This window comes from Lasioglossum baleicum, chromosome 5, assembly GCF_051020765.1.
Source record: "Lasioglossum baleicum chromosome 5, iyLasBale1, whole genome shotgun sequence".
Classification (NCBI taxonomy): Eukaryota; Metazoa; Arthropoda; class Insecta; order Hymenoptera; family Halictidae; genus Lasioglossum; species Lasioglossum baleicum.
This window is the reverse complement of record NC_134933.1, coordinates 15194426-15216609: the sequence shown is the minus strand read 5'-3', so window position 1 is coordinate 15216609 and position 22184 is coordinate 15194426. Positions and strand designations below refer to the sequence as shown.

The 22184-nt window shown below is 45.1% G+C and overlaps 1 protein-coding gene across 4 annotated transcripts in view; it reads right to left on the bottom strand.

The window, feature by feature from the left end:
* The window catches only part of Cmpy (crimpy), a 182683-nt gene that overhangs the window by 132502 nt on the left and 27997 nt on the right, over positions 1-22184 (bottom strand). For 3 of the 4 annotated variants that reach the window (XM_076424041.1, XM_076424042.1, XM_076424043.1), the window contains 2 exons: positions 18999-19223; positions 11643-11687 (listed from right to left, as the gene is read on the bottom strand). In XM_076424041.1, the coding sequence (XP_076280156.1) occupies positions 11643-11687; positions 18999-19223 (270 nt within the window). The remainder of the gene's footprint in view (positions 1-11642; positions 11688-18998; positions 19224-22184) is intronic. The other variant, XM_076424044.1, reaches the window with a different exon arrangement.

Genomic DNA, 22184 nt, shown 5'->3' with positions numbered 1-22184 from the left:
AAAATGGGATCCCTTGGAACTTGAAAGATATTGTCAATTATATAAAAACGTTAACGATTCTCCTTCGTCAATTGAACATAAATATTTTCAATAAATTATAGGCAATAATTCTTATAAACAACAGCATCCTTTAGCACGAAATAGACCAATATTATTAAATAGATTCTTCAGGGTATCAATAAGAAGTCGAGGCGTTTTCACGGTGAAAAACGGTGCTTCTGAAATGTTCATGTTTAAACGCTTTTTCGTACTATTTATCAAAAATTCAATTGATCTCGTGGTTTTCAAAAGTTCTGACCATTTATAAAGTGATATACATGTGAAAAAAGTCGACATGGGAAAGTTGATTTTTTAGGAAACGAACAGCTAATTAATTCTTCGATTGGGACCGCTATGGGACGCGTCGAACGTCCGAGTCGCGAGCAGGTATTAAACGAAACGAGCCTATCGAAATCGATCGAACCGGTCCCGTTTGATTGGTTCCATTCTGTTCGGTTGCCAATGGGAGTTCGGTCGACCCAGCTATTAATTCATTTTTTCGACGGGAATCGGAATCCGGATGGCACCGAGAGCAAGGTATGCCCGGTTCGCGAGGTACCGGCTACCAGCTACTGATATTATATTTCGCGCGGCCCTGCGGTTTATTGCTTGACCCAATTAATTTCAACATTCGAAATTCATCGGAACACGGTTCGCAACCTCGTTCCGGATTTATAACGCTGTGGAGCAAACCGTTTACAACGAAACCTACCGTTTACGTTTACCCGAAATGGATGTATCGAAAGCGCGGTCGACACATCCGTGCCTCAAATCGATCCAGGAGCGGACTTTGCGTTATAATCCGACGATTCTCGAAACGACTCGCGATTTCCCAGAGATTAATAGATAATAATTTGCTGATAATAATAGATTAAAATTTGCCTATCATCTCCGATACATGTTCTATCAGGTGTATTATCTATTTATAATTTTCATCAATGATTTGACTACTATTTTTCAATATTGTAAGTACCTACTATTCGCAAGATGATTTAAAAATCTTCTGCAGCATCTCGGGATCGATGAAGGTTTAGCACAAGAGAGAAGAAGACAAAAGATTCCAATTGGAAATCGGAATCTGCGTCGCTTTTCGAGGGTCGGGGATTGCTGGGAAAGAGACGATGCTCGACCGAGCGTTCAAAAAGTATAATGGTAAGACGCGCCCAAAAGATCGAACCATTTCGCGCGACAAATTCGTAACGCGATTAATATTATTCTCGTTTTCTTCTCAAGTGTTTCACGCATCACCCCGATGTCTTATCTGCTTCTTTTTCGCGGAAATCGAAATATCGAATCGACGTCGCGAAGAAACTGAAACGATCGCGCACAGATTCCTGCGAGTACCGTCGCACGCTGGGCCCGATTGAGAAGCACGCGACATTTTGGAAAGAATCAACATTCACATCGTGAACAATTCAGTTAAAGAAATTAATAAAAACGGTTAAACAAATGTGAAATATATTAAGTTACAAAAATCATCGAGAAGGAATTATTTTTTTAAATATTCAGTTCAAATTACATTGCAATATCTTTAGTGGTTTAAGAGTTATTCGAACGTGTCGCGTGCTTCTTCAATCTGGCCCAGTGTGTGTCGGCTGGTTATCAAAATTGAATTTGCTGAATCAGAGGCCAGGAAGGAACGGAAGCAACGTGGCGTAGGGAGCGCGAACCCCGCGAATGTTTCTCCGTTCGTTATTTATGTCTGAGACACGACGGGACGCAACGCGAAGCTCGATTTGTACAATAGAAATTTGTTCCCGCGACGTGTCGAGCAACCCGAACGGAACGACGGAAAAAGAAAGTGGATAGGGTTTCCCCTATATAAAGGAAAGAGAAGAGAGAAACGGCGCACTGGAAGCAGAGACGAACGATGTAAAAGATTCGGCAAGGCTCGCGGAAGGATTCCACGGAGTTCGAAGAGCGTGAAAAGTGTTCCGGTAGATATAGATACAGCTAGATATCCGCATCAAGTCAAAGGGAACGAGATCCAAGGAGAGAGAACACCGGGGTCAGATTGATTGCTCCTTTCACCCTCGGTGCTTCAAGGCCGACCTACAGACTATAGACGTACTCTCCCGATGCGTGATTCGGACTAGCGCGCCATTCGTGACCTGAAATCGAATCTCGTGGCAGCTTCGATTCCGATTCTTCGTTCTGCGACCACAATTCCCCACGTCTTCTTTAATTCTTCCGATGCAATGGACGAGATATCTCGGTTCCACGATGTCGAAGAAACGATGCCATAGACGAGATATCTCGTCACCATGATAGCGCACGTATGATCCTGTGGACGAGATATCTCGTCACCCTGATGTCGTACGTACGATGCTATGGACGAGATATCTCGGTACCACGATGTCGAAGAAACGATGCCATAGACGAGATATCTCGTCACCATGATATCGTACAATGCTATAGACGAGATATCTCATGTGTTTCATTTGAAAACTTGACACAAGTAATCAATTTTTAAGACACGTCGTCGTTGGCGGGAGGTGCTTAAGGATGATGAATATTATACTCCATATTTTACACAATTAGAGTTTTCATTGTTTATTTTGCATGGAATATTTGAAAGCACGATGAAATGCATAATGAGGCGGAACAATTTTTACAAAAGTATCTGGTTTCCTTCCGCCGGCCATTGTTTTTGCAAACTATACATCGTCTAGTTAGATGAGACTTTTTCTGTTGGTCGTATTTCACTTGGGAAACAACGTCGAGTGAAACGTAGATCGTTAGATCTTCTACCTCGACTACAAGTATCTCTCTTGCTATACTTCTCCACTGAACTCTAATTTCTTGTTTTAGTTGAAGATAAGATTCTTCATTTTCGTTCCAAATTGACATACTGTGAAAAATAGTGGCGTGAATTAAGCACTTTCCATCGACGATGATATGTCTTAAAAATGGATTACTTGTGTCACTTTGACGCAAGATATCTCACTTATACACGAGATATCTCGTCCTCGGCAGCGAAAGGGTAAATCGAGGAATCCGCGAGCCGTTTGCCGTCTCGAACCTCGTATTTTCCTCGTCCGAGGAGAGCAATCGGTAAAAAATTCGATTCACCATCGCGTGTCTCGAAAACGGTATCTATCCTTTCCGAGCACAGAATCCCTTGGTTCGCACCAGGAAAAAAGCAAAAGAAAATCTCGAATGCGTTTTCTTCTGTTGCGAGAATACAGAGGGTCGGGATACGTCCAAGATGTTAGGGTGAGTTCGTTAAGATCGTTTTGTTTGCCGAGTATCGGTTCGAGAAAACTGGATTTTTCAGTGATTAGTTGACGCTGGTTCGCTCGATGTCCGGGCATGCTCGATTTCGACGGCGCGGCGACCAATGTAGGTAATTAAGTCGAAAAGTAAACTACCTACGTACCTAGGAGCGTGTAGGCTAATCCAAGCGCGTTCCACCTCCCTTCCCGGTGGTCGATGAACCAATTAACTGAATTATCGAGTGCCCATTAACCGAGAAGCGTTCGAGTCTGACTAATGCACTCGCAATGAAAACGTGCTTTAAATTCGATGCTCGTCGAATTCCTCCCGCACGATTCCGATAAATTTATTCGACTAGGGTGGCCGCAACACCGAAGATTACCATCGGAAACGGGATTACCCTCGACATTCTCCGCATCCCCCGCAACCCTCGAAACCACCCTCGCAACCCCCGCAACCCGAACGTATCCCGAAAAGATCCTTTTTACCAGCTAACGGAAATATGAACGAGCGCTGGCGCTGCTTCTCACTTTCTCGACATTTCTCCAAACCTTTCGGGATCGTGCGAAGCAAGCCGATGGAACTTCTCACCGGAGGAACACTGGAAATTCTTTTATCGCGATATTCGATAATACAATATCGTAAAATGGTCGCGTCGCCGATTCTACTCGACCAAATGTCTCGCGATTTCGATCGCTGGAACCAACGCGACGAAACGGCGCTCGCCAAAAATATTATTCGAGATTTACAGTGACGTACAACGAGAAACGCGTCGACTCGTCTATTCATTCGAGGAATATTCCTGCATTTGTTTGTCCAGAATTGAAAATTTCATGTCGTTTCGATACGGCATTTCCTTGTGGACAAGACGATCTCGTCGCGACGCTCGTCCTCCCTTGCCGTCCCACCCCGCGTGATTAGCGAGTAAGATGGTCCGGTCTCCCGACAGCCAAGGGAGCAACTTTTTCAGAAATGGTGCGGCGCGGCTGTTTGGATTCCTCTTTCCTAACCGGTCGCTTTACGAAGCACTGGAATTTCCCCAGGGGCTCCGGCAACGGGGCCCGCTTCTCTTCTCGCACATTTTAGATTGCTTCTCGGTATACACCGCTAAGTTTCGCGCCGGCGCACAGTGCTAAGATTCGATGTGCTCTAGCTGGACAAACCCTTCTTTATGACTACTATTACAAAGTGTGTGATTTTTCTGCTGCTTCAGATAACACGGTTTCTCCAAAACATATTTATACAATCCATTCAGATTGTCTTTCCGAAAATTCCTCCAGACTTCCAAAAATTCAGATCCGGAAATAGCGATCACTGTCATTAAAAATATAAATATTGTTCATTTCCGCAGATTTCCGCATTTTTAAATTTACACGAAAGGAAAGTTTAATGTCTGCTCTAATATTACCAACAACGATTTTTCCGTATATTGGCGTTTATTGCCTACTTTGAGCTTGTTGAATATTGCATACACAACCTTCATAATGTATGTACATATATAATTAACGGAATTAATTAAGCCAATAAACGTACATTCGGCGTTAGTTACCACAATAAAAATTTACTTTAGAATACAGAAAAGTAAGTACAAAACGTGTTTTAAAAATATCGATTGATATTAATTAGATATAAGAGCTTCTATGGACCTCCCTATAAAATTTAGGAAAATATGAATTCAGAATGCTTACACAGTTCTGTCGACAAAAAAGACTGGGAGTTTTACCGCCAGAGAAATGTTAATATTCTTAGTGTCTACAGCACTGGTTCTTAACCGGTGTTCCGCGAGTTTTTTGCAAGCGTTCCGCGAAAAACTCCGCGAAATATATTAAATGTATTTAATAGGGGTGTGCGAGATTCCCGAAAATGTTCGGGGTTCCCATAAAATATCCGAGATCTCCGAGAATTTTCGGGATTCCCGAGTATGTACGTAACAATATAATCAAAAGTGTTCCCTGACTTCAAAAAGGTTAAGATCCTCTGGTCTAGACTCTAGATATTCATATAACTAGAATCTATTTGTTACGGAATTATGTTACGAGTTTTGTCTAGCTAATTAGCATTGATCATTGCCTCATAGACTCGAAGGAAGCAACGAGACAACCGCGGATGGCGAGGGGGTCGAAAAAGAACTTCCGAGAGTCGGATACATACATACATACAAGATGGCAAATCAAACCAATCACTCGACTCGACCAACGGCGCTAATCGAACCTCTTTTTCAACGAGCGACGCAAACTTCCACCGAAAAATGAATTTTTAAGGCAACGTCTCCTCGTCCCGCCGCCGCGGGCACGTCCAGCAGCCCCGAGAAAAGTAAACCGATCCGTGAGTAGCCAACGTTACTCGAACTTCGGAGAACTTTCGAAATTCGCTTAAATCCGAAACGATTTTTTAATAGAAAGCTTCCTTCCATTTAACTTGCTTGCGGATATAAACTTTGTTTTTATCGGCGTTCCGCCGTTCCATTTTTTCGGGATTTTCTTTCGACGGTACTTTCCTACCCCGGTGCTGTTCGTCGTCGAAAACGCGAAGAAAGTTTCGGAGTAGGCGGCCGCGCAATTTCTATTGCGTGAGCTAGTTTTTTCTTCCCGTGTCCTTCCACGACTGTCTCGTCTCGTGGTCGCGTCTTGGTTGTGGCATGGTCCTGACATGGTCCTGCCGTGGACAATGGAGCGGTATTGCATACATACGCATACCCGATAGCCGGTCGCTACATTTCCACGGCTCCGAATGGGATAGTAATTATGCCAAACGTAAACGCAAACGTTGATAAATAAATAATAAATAATACGGGCCTCATTAATTTCCAAGAATTTTCTATTTGCATCTAGCGGGTTGATAGAAATACATCGATAACAAAAGATCGAAAATATTCCTTCAAATTTCCTTCACCAATAGTTTACTAAAGGTTTGCAAATAATTATTACCGAGTTCGCCGAGTTAACTGAGTTTAGCGGTATTCGCAACGATTTTCCAGGAGTTTCTGCAGGTTGTTGTCGCAAGGTAAATGAAACTCGCAGTCTGTGACATTCGCGTTACACGGACGCCAGTTACAGCGGAGAAGGAAAAAGGAAAAAAAGAGGAAAAGGGAAAAGAAAACAGCGAGAACAGTTTAAAACAAGGCTCTGGTCTCCTGGTGAAAAGCGAGAACCGAGCTGGAACTACCAAACTACTATCGACTGCAGAAACTCGAGGCATTCCGGAAGTCGGTAAACGCGCGAAGACATTCCGTGGACTTCCACGTATTTGTTAAGAACTCGAAACTGGAAAAAGACGCCACGCCACGTCCCGACGAACCGAAGCTTCTACCTTCCGACTATTTCGTGTTTCTCGCGCGGAACTGCGATAGTAACGAGACGCAGAGATTCGGGAAGGCCAGATTTGCTAGACATCGTGCAACGTAAATACGCGCGTCTCGTTTTGCGTATTTAAACGCGACGATCCTCTCGGTCGATCGCATCGAAACGATAAACACAGTTTTTGCAGCATCGTTCCAAAGCGCCCTGAATCTTCGCGCGATTCAAAACACTTCAAAGTTGCCTGGTCTCAATTCGACGGTTGCGATCAATTTATAAGACAATGACGACTGAATTCTTTAACAACTTGAATGATTTTCTTGGCTTGCAAATGTGTAATTAAGAGGGAAACTGTTTATTCGATAGTCAATGTGTGAATATCGGCACAGGGTAATTGTGAACAATACTGTCCTTTATCAACACAAATTTTTACCAAAGCTAACTTTCGTGAAGCGAACGTGGACGCGATATCTTTTGGTTCGAATGATTCGATTACCCAGGATCGTCCAAGATTTATCGCGATTAGGTATCGGCCGACCCGGGATCGACTTTTAATCGCCGTGACATTTAAACCAGAAATTCCACTAACTTCCAACAATTAGGTACACGCGCGTGCTCACATGTATTGGTAGTAGTACGTGGGTCGACATCCGAGGTTTAACGATAACATTGTGAACCCCTCGATGTCGGTAGTCCAACACGGTGGACCGACGAACCAATTGCGGATCGATCCGATGCCGCAGGCACGAACAAATTCTTATCGTGCCCGGCCGTAACGACGAACGAACCGATCGCGATCGCAGAACGCGGAAGGTGGGTCGCGTCGCGTCCGGGCGAAATTACGGTGTGTCTTCGTTAAAAGTTGAACCGTTTGTCAAGCGAATAGCCCGGGGATTGTCGCGGCGCGACACGAGGAGAGACGGCGAGCCACGGTATCGCTCGTTCGCGACACGATGAAAGCCCCAGACCGCGACAACGTCCTCCGAGGGAAGAAACTTCTTATCGGGTGTTTTACCGGGGCTGATTCGACCTACTCTACTAAATGAAATCTCTTTCGGAACCTAACCGAGCTGAACCGTTTAATTGCTGCTTACCTTGGCCTTCGTTCTCGCCCTTTTATTTGCCGACGCTAGCGAACACCACTGGCCCGAAAACTAATTGAACGCTGCCGAACCGATATCGACACGCTCGATTCTATCCGATTACAGATTTCGTTTCACCGTCTGCCGATTTCCAGCCAATGATTATATCAAAGTCACCAATTTCTTGTATCCGTAACCACTCGCAACCCGGCAAGAACAATGGGACTACTCAGAAAATAACGATTTTGAAATTGAAATAGTGATAGATGCGTTTACTTGGCCTCTACGTGCTAGGAAAACGTCATATCGCTGCTCCGGAAGTATGACACAACTGCAAAAATTGAAAAATTTGACAGGACAAGCAAAAGAAAAATAATTCCAATTATTAATGCAAATAAGCAATACAATTATGTCGATTTACAAACATCTCGTAAATGCCCGCCAACACAATAAAGTCAATTTCACAAAATTTTACAGTTGCGTCATTATACTTCCGGAGCAGCGATATTATATTTCTAACTCCTAATTGAACCGGTCGAGGACAGTTACGTCAGGTTTTCGTTTTGAGCTAGGTCATAGCAACTGTAGTGGCAGGAACAGTGTCACTTGATTGAGTTGATAGAGGCATCCGTAATATTATTTTACATAGCCCAGTCGAATTTACTTCCAATTTTTCTGTAAGACTAAAGATATCTGTACTATGTCGACGGAAATTTTATAATTTTCGTAAAATCGTTATTGTGAGAATACTGCATTTTTTAATTAAGGTGGAGTGAGTCCATCCTAGTTTTTGCAAAGTTGGACTTTAAACTGATGTATTTTCAGTCTGGTATGTAAAAACTTAACGTTCTTGGTATCAAACTCTTGCCACAGTTATTACTGATGAATTAGTATTATGTAGGATTCTAAGTTTGCTTGAAAAGTATCATTTTGATAGGATATTGTACAAAGTACAAAAGTACTTGCCCCGAAAATGAGTCAAGTCCGTCTCTGAGAGTTAAAAATGCTTTCGAACCTTCTTTCAAGTGCTACGGGGCAAGAAAAGAATTACTATCAAGCTTGCTACAAAATGCTTTTTATGGCATTACATATATTGTTTAGTTTTATAGTTATCCATACAGTACGGACTTACCCCACCGTGATAGTACGGACTTGCCCCGTGTAGTAATATTTACGGGGCAAGATCATCTTAGTGTTTTTCTCAATAAATTTTAAAAAATACAATAAGAACGGTTTATTTAATGTAAACCTACATCAATATTTGTTGTACCTACCTAAAATAACAGAATATATTAATAACTTGTAAACTATTGCACGTTCAGGATAACCTCAAAGTTGTACGTGTACCTCGCACGTGACTGTTTGGCATTGGTTGATTTGAGCGAAGAAAACACCTTTATTCTTGGGCGACGTCTATGTAGAATAGTTCATACTAACTTATACTACATTAATAAATACAAGCTAGAGAAATTTCGTTCATATTATAATAAACATAACCAATTAACGGACTTGCCCCGTAGACTGATTTACTCCACTCCACCTTATGTCATTATTTTTGCTGGGGTGCGCACTGATGTCGCGACGTAGCCCTCTCTCCGATCACCGAATCCGCGGAAGAAAACGATTTTATCGGTCTTTGGAAAGTCACGATTTCGACCTTTGGAAACAGTCATTCTTTCCAACGTCAGCTGGAATGTGGAAATTCGATAAAAATTGCCGGAAGTTAGGGATCCGGGAATCCTAGAATTCCGGGATCCCGGAGAATTTCTTTGGTTACTCCGGCTCTCCGTAAACTTTGGTCCTTTCTCGCGGCGAGCGAGCTAACGCGTCCCATCTATTATAGAAAGGGAAGTTCTTAACGCGGCATTGTCGTCCTTTCTTTCTCGTTTCGCGAGAAGAGAGGCGGACACCGCTCTCGCCTACCAAATTGAATTAGTTGCTAGCGCCTCGTGGACCTGAACAGCAATGCCTGGTCGAGCCCTGCGATACCGGTCCTTCGTTCGCCCTTCGTCTGCCCTTCGTACCTCGGAGTAATTCGATTTCCAGCTCGACTCCGCTTCGGTGCGACTCCACCCTCTGACCCGTTCCCTTTTCCCATCCCCCGAAACACCGCCGAAACACCGCTCTCTTCATCCGGGGAAATTTTATCTCGCCGACAGTCCACGAGCAAGGTACCTTTCCTACGCATCCACCCTAGTAGCATTTATGGTTGACATTTTGTTGGGCCTTCGTTGGGGTATTGGTTGGGCTACCGACAGAAATGTCGCCTTTTTATGCAGTTGGGCTAAAGATCATACCCAACATAGGGCCAACGTTACTATAATGCGAACCGTCAACTGACAATGAGTTAACTTATTATTCTGGTTTTCTTTTTTACGGTTATTTTTATGGTATATCATAAATAATATCATTATTAATGATCTGGGCTACTAGAGATATGTCAACAAATTTAAATGAAAATATCTAGAAAGGAAAGGCCCATTATGAAGAAACCCAAAAGGGTTATACTACATCAGCACTATCCTTTGCGTTCCCGTTGGAAAATGGAAAGATTAAAGAAATGCATAAATTTCAAAGCTGTGCTCACAATCAAACTTTGCAGTATATATTAGATCGTTCGGAAAGTCATTTCGTTTCTCGTGTACAGACAGCATTGCTTCCGTTTGTTATTACTAGCCTGCGGATCTTTATGCATTCATGAAGAAATTGATTGGGTGAAATATAAACCAGTATAAAAAATTTAAAAAATTCAAGTATGTTCTGATTCACTGCGCTAACTGATAAATCCGCCATGCGCCACCGCAGAGTTCGAATACTTGAAATACTTGAAATACTTGGAATAGGTATGTATACTTGCAATACTTCGAACGAATGCAAACACCTACGTGTGGCCGTGTCGACACTGCGACGCGATCCGATATTTCCATTAGCCCTTTCAACTTGGAATTCTCCTGATAAAATAGAATTCTTCTTGTGGCTGAAAGCGACTAGTTGGTACACGATTATCTTTTCTCCCGATGAAAAACAATTTGATCGTGCACGGAGCGCGGGTAACTTTGATCGCTCGTATGAACGTATTCCATCGTTTATCAACGATATAATGGGATATAATACTAATAGCAGCGGATGAAAAATAACCGGCTTTCATCGGCGATATTAATAACCGTCGATCGATGCGCAGAGACGTAACCGATGGAAAACAAAAAAAAAAGAAAGGGTCGCCACACGCACACCACCCTAAATTGGAAACGAGATACGGGGACGAATTTCAATTTATTATCGTGGCGACGATAACCATGACCCTAACGAGGAAGCGGAGTTACAGAAAATATTGAAAATCGGCCGCGTTGAAACGCATTGAAACGCGTCGGGTTGAAACGCGTCGAAACACGAACAAATGGATATCGACGGGCGGAATTAATCTTGTATTTTTGCACGATTCACCCCACCGTTGGCGATACCTATGGATTTAGCCCTTCGAGGGCATTCCACACTTCCCATATTTTTTCTTTAAACACGTGCGTAACAGCGTTTAAAACGATAATGAATTTTTAGTTAGTAATCGTTCGACGAAGGTTATACTTGGTCGAGAAAGTTCGAAAGAATCTACGAGATTTCCCTTTGACTTTCGAGCACCGGAGTCAACGCGGATGCTCAGTTCTCCGATAGGTTTTCGTCGAGAGAGAGTCTCTCGTTCGCGTGTCTCGCGTCTTCCGAGTAAACGTGTCCACGTCGGCCAAACGAAAAATTAGAGGCAGCGTGGCCGAGGTCTCGCGAAAGAGAAGTATAAGAAACGAGCGGAACGAGGCAACGGAGACAGATTGCTGTTCGCCGTCTGTTTCCCTATAAAAGTCCGACCGAAGCGAAAAGTACATCCGTAGTTCGTTAACGAAATGCAAGCGCACTCGCGTAATTTCACTTTAATCCCTCAAACTCGATCGTCGATGAATACTAAACACACTCAATTAAAACTCGCGGAAACTTTGAAAATCGGCTAAAAGTGACTCACCTTCAGCGTCGTCCGCCACCGTGTCTCCGGAATTAAAGAGGTCATCTGGAACAGAAGTTGATCAGCGTCAGCCTCGACTATCGTCGGATGGAAGGCGAACGCTGCCCCGGGGCGAACCAATTAATCCTCATTTTTCACGCTCTTTGGCGCGCTTAATATATTATACGTGCCGTGTCGTGCTTCTCCCCGCACCGCCTCGTCTCCCCTCGCCTCACCTCGTCAAAATCAAATAGGCTGTTCCATCGCTCAAATTATTTCGCGTGAAATCCATAACGACGTCACCGGAAGATTTTGCCCCAGCTTCTCGAACATTGAACGTTATACGAAAAATAATTAACACGTTCGAACACTCGAGCAAGTGAAATCTCGTGGCTCGTTTAGACTCGCTGCGCCATTTTACCGTGATTGATTGCTAGACTGCGGAACTTTGTGCAAGATAAAAATTGTCTGCATTGAAAGCAAAGAATGGAAACCTAATTGAATGTTATCTCTTCCCGTAATGATTTTAATAGAGGAGAAATGATGCATTGACAAATTCAATTTTTCAAATTTTCCGACAATTTTGAATTTCCTCTAGTGCTCTGGACAGTAGGTATACATAGACCAGAAACCGATTGCGCGACCCCCACGGAGGTTTGCCGGTTCTCCCACTCTTCCCTTCTAGCTTGACTTTATCTCCAGAGCCAGAGAACTGGTGCGATGCGGCGGCCCATGAGCCGCATACTGTTTGTCTCATAAGTACGAATGGTGGGAGACACTCCTGAACACTGAGAAGAGGGGAAAGAAGCGATGTGCGGCCCGCGGGCCGCCAGTTGCCCGGCTCTGACATACATATACTATACGGATCGGTGACGGATCAGGTAGTAGCAGGAAACGTCTTGACCATTTGTCCATTTTGTGGCGAGCGTAGGAGGTAGCCGCCACAATTCAATTTTGCTATAAATGCCTAAAGAATCGCGGAACTTCGCGCGGATCTACTTGTTTTTATGATTGAAGAAGTAGGAAAGCTGTTCACACGAGAACGCGTCGGCGACGCTTCAATTGCCGCTGGAAGAATCTTTCGGGTTTGATCGAATGGCACCGCTGATAAAACGCGAGAGCATCGTGATTCGCACGAACGTGACTCTCATTACCTTGCACGATAGCGTCGCGATATTATGCACCGCTTACTTTTCTTTTTGCTTTTAACGACGAGCAATAAAGGCGATTTATTATTATTAAAGTACCGGGGCTAGCGCGTTGCCGCGGTATAATTGTTCTCCATCGCGCAATATTCTCGGTCGATTAACGATACGCGACGTTCAGCAGCTCGAATAAACGTGGAACCGTTCGAACGTCGCGTTTCCAAAATCGGTGTATCGGTGCGATGGTTAATAGAGGTTATTTTCCGAGATCGTAGTATGCACACGTGCATTTGCTTAATACACCCTATACCGTAGACATCTGTACACGGTACACGTATAAACCGTGGCGCAGGTTCGAATCGCGCGGATCATAGATTACGAGTTTACTCGTACTTAAGCAACTCGCTATTTCATCCGTCCGCGGACATTTATTGCGCAAATACTTGAATGGATTGCCGAACGGCTAATACGGCAGGTAAATTTTGCGCAACGTCCCCCGGAATCCTAAACAAACTCCAAGTTATCCGGAAGTGGCGGCCGCGGAATCCTACGGCTAATCTTCCTCGGACAACCGTCGCGGTATTTGCCATTAATATTTGCGAACACGTAACTGCTCTCCGCTCCGATCAACTCTGTCTCGTCTCGCGTTTCGCGTCGCCGCGCCGCTCGACGTCGTATCAACATCTTCTCCTCGTAGCAGGCGTCGTCGTTCGCGTGCGTCGACGAAGCGTACTCGTGCAACGGAAGACGCTTTCGCGTTTACTTCTCCACGAAAACCTCTCCGAGTAATTCCCAAACGCTGTGCTACATCGGTTAATATTCACGAAAGCTTTGAAATGTCTATTTATCGCGACAACGCTCTGATGTTTCGTTTAAAAAATAAGAAAGTTAGATTGGCGGATAACGAGGGGGAAAGGTACGGATGACGGGCGACGGTAGATGGTAAATGGGCGGCGCGACGGCTGCGCGCACTTCCGCTCACCCGACAAGCTCTTCGAAAGGGATTAACCGAACTAAATCTTGCGATCGATAAAATGTTCGCGTAATGACCCAATTATCGAGTTATCGGTAACTCGAGTGCGCCGAAGAAGGTATCCCCGGGTATAGACGATAATCTTTCAGTCGTATCACGCTACGTTCGGCTACCAACAGCTAAACGGGTCCCACGTTTCGAAAATAGACTCGACCAGCGGGATTAAAAGAAAGACGATCGGCTTAGCTCGCGGAAAGCACGCTCTTTCGAAGTACAGGCTTTTTTTAAAATATTTCGATGTGCATGAAAAACCGATATAATCCTCGAGGTCGATCGTCGCTTTATCGAGCAGGCGATTGCGCGAAAATTTTTCCAGTGCGCGCTCTCGTGACGCGGATAGTGTAAAATCGCAACGAGTCGAAACAAAATTCTAAACGCGCTGGTTGCTTGCGCTTCGAGTCACAGAGGGTCATCGGTTAACGGTCAACGCAACATGATCCAGGAACCTGGAAGTGCGAAACTGTTGCTTTGCAACGCGTTGAGACGCGACAACTGCGCTGCGGCGCACGATGAGCCTAAGCCCGGCAAGTGCAACTTCTTGTGCACCGATCCCCCCACTATCAACTATTTCATATTACCCCTACCGTGCAGTGCGAGGGGATACGGTCTCCTCTACTATACACACTCCTAATCTCCCCTACCTCCTCCTACACTCCACAGGACTTTGGTGGGGAGGATCCTGAAGTAGGTAGAGGAGTCGTCTGCGACTCGAGGAGAAAATAGTGTCGTAGAAGGGGAAGGCAGAGTGCGGACACAAGTCTTAACCTGACGACTCTGGCGGCAAGTTGGCCAGGCCTGGCATAAACGATTCCTAAAGGTGCTAGCTGCTAGAGGATCGAGGAAGCCCCAACGAGACTGTTTTCGCTCGTTTATGCAGGGCCGTTCTCTTATCAAAGGTGAACCTGGACAACATTGTTTGAACCTTCTTGGCTATTCTTGGCAACGGAAATTCATCTCCTCTTAAAAGGAATCCCACATCGTCGAAAGGCAAGAACCGAATGACCAGAGAACAGTAAGACAGGAAGGTGGTATCCCTCAGCTAAGACGGTTCGGAACGGTTGGAAACGGTTTGCGGTTTGTTAAAATAACCTGGTATGTAACCGATTCGATCAGTACAACGAAAACGATATGCGAGGCCGACACACGAGCCTCGTTAAACAGACGTTTAGGCAATCTATGCATCGATTAGTTTCCAAGTTAGTTTCCGCGTGGAAACGTAGCAACTCGGCGGGCGAACTAGAACAGGAAATGAAACCGAAGCAATAGACTAATATAAACTGAAACTAAAGTTGTTACGAAGTCGATCTAACCGTCGAACTCGTGAGCCGAAACGCACGATCGCCGTGTACGTTACAAAAGGCATTAATATCTAGCTGGTAATAACGAGAGGACGCGGGAGAATGTTCGATAAATTCCTGTAATAGCTGTCGTCGTCCTTTGTCGTCGTTATCACGAGGCCTGGACCAATTAGCTCGGCCACGTGGTTACTCTGCGAGCCTATTAACGCTTTTGGTTGGCGAGCAGAAAATATTCGCCATTCGTCAAAATGGAAACCGAACTCCTTCCGGTGTCGACTTTTGGATCAGCTAGCTCCCGCGCGTCTTATTACATTTTCCGCGTTACGATATTTCGCGCGAACACGTTTACCAACTCGATGCATCATCCGTCTATCCGCGGTTCCATTATATCGCGCGATGTGGCACGGAGTCAGCGTACCAAGAAATATCCGACGAATGGAGTTGTATTCTATGCAACGAATAATTTCACTTCGACGAATTTTCTACATTCTATGAAGTTCGCGATGATATTCCATGGTCAGAATTTCAAACGGATTCGTAACACGCTCATTGAGAAAATACTACAGTGAAGTCTTGATCTAAGCCGGACAGAACTGTACGATGTTAGTAAGTTTGCCTACCGCCTCCACTGAGGGCTATACCTTGCGAAGAGCCGCAAAGCTAGAGCTGCCTCGGTAGTCGAGCACTGTAAAGTATTAACGTGCCGCGTAATCCGATACACGGTCGAGTACATCGGTGTGAACCACTACTAATCCAATTACAAAACTTCTGTATTTTTCATTGTCCTTCTACGGGACTTTCGCCAACTTATTTATAGCATTTTTCTGATTAAAATTACACTAAACGCGATATAATTGAATCTGTATTTAGTGGTTTAATCGACGGTATGTTTATATGCGCTATTCTTTTCTACGTTCGACGCGGTCGGTGAGGTCACAAAAAGATAGTCGCCCTACACGATCTATGTCGGAGCATGGACCCGACATTGTAGATCAAGACTTTACTGGACAATGAGGCATGCGGTTGAATAGCTGCATATGTATACATTGCGGTCGCGCTAATGTTTAACAAAAGCAAAGATAATCATCGTCGAAAATAAAGGTTTCGAGCTGAAAGTTCTCGGCATGCCACGGTAGAGATTGCCAGAGCAAGCTCTCCTCGTTCCATTCTCCGACGGACCCGGAGATTTTAGTCGTGCGTTTAACTCCGCAAAGGAACAATCCACCTATCCTCCACCTTTCGAGAACGTACACGATTAAACTTCTTCCGAAGGATCGAATTGGACTTTCCGCGCCGGTGGAGGTAACTAATTTTGTTACTCGCTCGCTAACAACTTCGTTACAGGTTCGCTACAGCGCAACGGCGAATATTGCTACGGCTTGCGGCGCGGTGGAACAGCGGAACAGCGGAACAGCGGAAGTTTAGTTCGACGAAAAGACCGGCTCAACTATTCATTTCGCAGAACCCGGCTACGATTATTCCCAATTTATTCGATAATCGATACGCCCCTCCGAAAACGAGAACACTCGCCCTGCGCTTCCACAGCTACATGCATTCAAATTTCGTCGATACTCGTGCAGTTTTTGCGCAGGTCTCAGAAATATTTTTTCGCAGGTCCGGGAAATGTTATTAGAATTATTAAATTATTTCGTGGGTAAGGAAAGAACCCGACCGATGGCGGCTGCCGCGACGCGGTAGTCTCGCGCGCCTACGCGTCGAACAACGAGAATACCAGTTGCGTTTCTCTCTTTCTTCGACGGTCATAGAGGCCCGCTACGCACATCTGTTTTTTTATCATGCGGCGACGCGCGATCGTCGCAGTCGCATGTGCAATCGTTTAGTACATAACCGAATATCAGTCAAAGTACACATTCGTTATTCGGCCGCACGGTCTCCGCACGGTTTTTGCACGGTTTTTGCACAAACGTTTGTCTAACGTGCGGCAACCGTGCAGTACCGGAATTGCGGTCAGAAATACTATGGATTCAATATTACGTTTACCAGTCGTAATTTGCATCATTCGGCAGTGTAATTTGCGTTACTCGGAAGCATACAGCTGCGTATGTTTCTATTTTCATAAAGCTACGACAGCTACATGCTGCCGAATAACGCAAACTACGCCTCGTAAACGTAAAAATAGGACTTTTTAGGGCGATCGCGGCCTAGATTGATCTTTTATCTAGCGCTTCTGACCACTGAAAAACCTCATCTTTGCATTATCGAGAAATGAGAAGACGCACCCCGCATCCTTGGAATCCTGGATACGAGACCTCCTTAAAAAGCGACTGTGTGTAGCGGGCTTTATCATTTCTTTTCGTTAACATGTCGCACGGTCGCGCGATTCGATCGTTCTGGTGTCGTTTTTTCCTTTAGCCGACGACGAACGTTTTCCCGTCACGTCGAAACGGTCGAAATCCCTCGTCCCGATTCCGATAATATGCATCGTTTCCTGTCGGCCAATTAAGTAAATCCGACGGAAACATTTGATTCGGCGATAAACTGCAACAGTTCCCAATGTTCCATCAAGTTATAATAACCGGGAAAATGACAACGGACCGTTGCACCTCGCCTCTCGCCTCGCTTTGCCACGTCCCACCGCGATCGATAATGCATATGGATGGTGCGTTATTAAAAAGAATGTCTACCGTATACCCGAAGTACGCGTAAATACGACCTGTTCGATTTTGGAATTTGGAATTGGCGTTACTCTTGGTCCTTAACGAAATAGGGATCGCGGAGGGAAGGGGGAAGCCAGTTTCTCCGCGTTCGCAACACAATTTTCGCTACGCAACTGTTGTTTTAATGGAGCACCGCTGGTCATTTTACGGCTGAGCGAACTGGGAAGCAGGAAACGAGAAACGGAAAACGGAAAACAGGACGCGGGGCTTCTATAGAGAATAATTAATTGTTTTCGAGTTTTAGGGGGAACAACGACCGTGCGGCTGGATGTGTCTCCATGGTGCGCCACGCACCATAGGTGATGGGGCCATGGTACTGTGAAATCGGCACGAAGCAACCCGATCGCCGAATCGGAGGTTCTAGCGTAGACACCTAAAACCGAATCGCAGCCAGGTAACCGGTTTCCCGCGAGACTGAAGGTAACTGCTGCCCATAGTAACCACCCGTGGTAACCATAAGCTAACGTTCCCGGAGTACCCTAGAGAGTGGACTGTAACAGTGCTATTGCAGCTTACAAACGGCACGGGAGATGCACAACAATAATCGGATAATACGGAAAGATATTTTCGCGATCGAGTTCGTTTGGGTGCATCTCGATCCAATAACGATAATTAGAATCGTAATGATAAAAGGGCAAGTTGCTCTCGGTACCTTTTATTGTATACGAGATTATTCCTAAAGGATGTATCTATGTATATAGAAATGCTCGTAGTAGTTACCCGACTATTCTAGGTAGATATTTCCTATAATGATAACGAGTTTATATGTACGCTAACCGGACCAAGACCGCGCGGATCTTTATGCAAATTCGCGTTTTAAGGACCAATCGATGGGAACGGGAATGAAATTGAAGCTTTCGCTATTCGAAGAACCGCTTGTGCCGTCCAAAAAAAGAGTAACAGCTTCGCTGGTCGATTCTCCTCGCGAGAACAATCAACATCGGTGCTAAAAACGAAATCCTGAAGTATCGACATCGAAATCGATTTCGATAGTCTATTTCCTATTTCGATGGATCGCCGAGAGCCAATTATCGAACTAACAATAAATATCGAAGTAAATCCGAGTTTTATCGAGTATGTTAAAACGTAATTATTATTCCAATGGCCGTATCGATCGAATGGATTCGAACCGATCGCGTATCTTGGGGAAAACTGGGACAGAGTCTAGGTATTCTAATTACAAGTAAGTATAGACGGGAATTCAGCAATGGCCGGGTACTTACCGTATCCCATTTTCGCGATCAAATTGAGCCTGCACTCGTATCGCGTTTGGTAAACGTAAGGCCGTGGTTCACCTGGACACCAGAGCACCGGCGGTCCGCAGACGCATTTCCCGGTCGCCACCGTGTTTCCGTTCTCCCCGGTGATTCCCTCGGAAACCAAGTTGCATCCGGCATCCGACATTATCGGTCCGTGCGGACAGTGCCTCCTCCATCTTCCCGGAATCTCTGCAAAATAGTAAATATCCAACGACATAATAACGCGCTCTTCCGGAACGAAGCTAAAGTTCCCTTTCTCGAAGGCATTGACCGATCCGGACCGAACCGATGCAACGTCTGTTGGACTGTGGAATTTCTGTTCATCATCGATTCACTTTTCGCGATTCGGATGGGTACGTTCCTACAATGTCCATAAAGTAGAGTTTTAGATAAAGAAACGCTCGAACAAATAGAAACTCTCAACGACACCGAGAATCGATTTCAAGACCGAATACACGCGGTTTTCAACGATGGAACCGTCGCGCGCGTCCCGTCACGTCCCATCTCGTCTTGTCTCATCCCATCTTGTTTCATCTCGCCCCGTCTCGAACTGTTTCATGGAACGCCGGACGAGCCGGAACGGCTCCTCCCCATTTTACCCGAGTTCCCATAATCGATGATGAACGCTGAAACGCTTCTATTTGGAAATAGTTAAACCGATTCATTTGTCCGCGCGCATATTCAGTCAAGACTCTCGTAGACTTTGGTAGAGAATACACCGTTCTCGGTGCTCGGATATCCGGAGCGTTAAAAATGTAGACTCGTTGTAATTGTAATCAAACATTTCGACGAGGAATTGACCGAGAAATAACATGAATTCTATTTGTCCATGCGAATGAATTATTCGTCTACCGCGACGTTTTGGTGAGGAGAACGAGACTCGCGAAAATATTCGCCGGGAACCGGAATCCCTGATGCGGTTGGCTTGATACGTTGCGCCGTGTGCTACGAAAGTCTGTGCAATTACGCACGGTTGCCTAACATCGGTAAACAGGCCGGGTACAATATACGTCGGATCGAACTAAGGCTTCTATCGTGCCCCAGAGAATACATATAACGCGGTTTCCTAACGCTGAGCGCTGAGCGCCGAACGCCGGGCATAGGGCGCCGCGCCGCACACCGCCCCGATATACCCTCTAACGACTAATTCGAATTCAATTACATGCGACACGCAAAACCAGATAGCGATCTTATCACAAATAATACACGGGAACCGTGCGGACCGTCAGTTACGGTGATCCGGAGCGAGTAGACACGAAGATAAGTCAGACCAAAGTTAAATTAAGCTGAATTTTTCAACGCATCCTGCCGAATTGTCACGGTCTGATGTGACGGTTCGCCGTGTATCAAAACGCCGTAACGTATTCAAGCGAAGAGAAGGAAACATGTCGAGAAAGCGTCTTCGGTTTTCTAGAGCGCCGCGAGACACAAGTATCTACATATGTACTGGGTGAATCACCTAACGTTATCACCTGAAATATCTTTGTTGTTTTCAAAGATACATTAAATGTATTCAGGACAAAGTTGAATGATAAAATGGGGCTCATACGACACCCAAAAAGTTTTTGTTTCTATGTTATTTTTTTAGAGATATCAAGGTCACCTTTATTTTTTTAATGGAACCACTCTTTTTTAAACATCTACCTTTTCATTACGATTTCAGTGACTATAGTTACTCAAGGTTATTCAAGGTCGCGGACGGCAAAAACCTGATGAATTCCTGATGTAGCGATATGTGAAACCGATGAAATTTATGTCGGGAATATCAGGAATTCATCAGGTTTTTTCATTCCGTGACCTTGAATGGCCTTGAGTAATTGTAGTCACCGAATTCGAAATGAAAGGGACTATCAATGTATAGATGTTTAAAAAAGGGTGGTTCCATTTAAAACAATGAAGGTGACCTTGATATCTCTAAAAAAATGACATAAAAACAAAAATCTTTTTGGTGACGTACGAGCCCCATTTTACCATTCAACATTGTCCTCAAGACATTTAATGTATCTTTGAAAACAACAACGATATTTGAGGTGATAACGTTAGGTGACTCACCCTATATAATGAGACGGAAAATGAAGGGGCAAGAAGGGGGGAAAGAAGAGGTGAACGGGGGTTATTTGTTGCGGCACAGGACGCAACGTTGGCCGCAAACAACTCGGAAGCAGAGACAGTCGGATAGCCTTCCTCGGTTGCTCCCCCGCCATCAAACCAAACCCAGACGAATTAGGCTAGGCCGAGTCGCCGCTGCGCCGATCGATAAGTTTAATAATCCACGGTCGACCGCCCCAGAAATCGAATTTGCCGATTGGTTTACCGATCGACCATCCGCGCCGAAGCAAACCCTAAACGCGAATTCATTTCGAGTTAATGGTCCGAACGCGCTTCCGGCTAATTGGCCGCGGTTCGCCGAGTACACACCAAGAGAGCGAACGATCCGGATCGCCTTTCGATCAAGAAAATCCCGGATCCTGAGCGAATTTGCGCAAACAAGCCAGCCGACCCGAAATTACCAGAGACCTGTCCGATTATCGCTCGCGAATCGTAACGAGGTCACACACGTTCGACGGAATCTATCTGTTTCGGTGGAGAGTTGACGAGACACACCAGTTCGACTATCGACGATCGGCATCGAGATCAGTTGCCGACTATCGCAGCGCAGCTAATTAGAATATTTATCAAGACCAGGCATTTTTACGTTGCGTTACGCGGGTAGCCGCCTCCGATCTTTGTAATAGCAAGCTGCAACGAGAACGTATTCGCCGGTGAATTTATAAACGAGAAGTTCGTTAACGCGCTTCCGGCTAAACGTAACAGCAACAGCGCGTATTGTATATTGTATGTATATTGTATACCGTATACGATGCACCGTTCAGTTTTCGTGCGGATCGCGTCCCCGACACTGTAACGAGAAATTTGAAAAGCTCTCTCGCGATTCGAATTACAAAGGAGCGAGCCGCGGTACGCTGATTCCGAAAGAGACCGCTTTAACGCGCTTTAAGCGCCCCCCTTCTGGCATTTATGGTCGCTGTCGCGCTACGTTACGGAACAATGCTCGCTGATGTATTCGCGAGCTGATGATTTTACAGTGGGCGATGCGTGCGCGTCTTTATTTTTATTCGTTCTCGACGTCAGCGACACCGCATAAAAGCG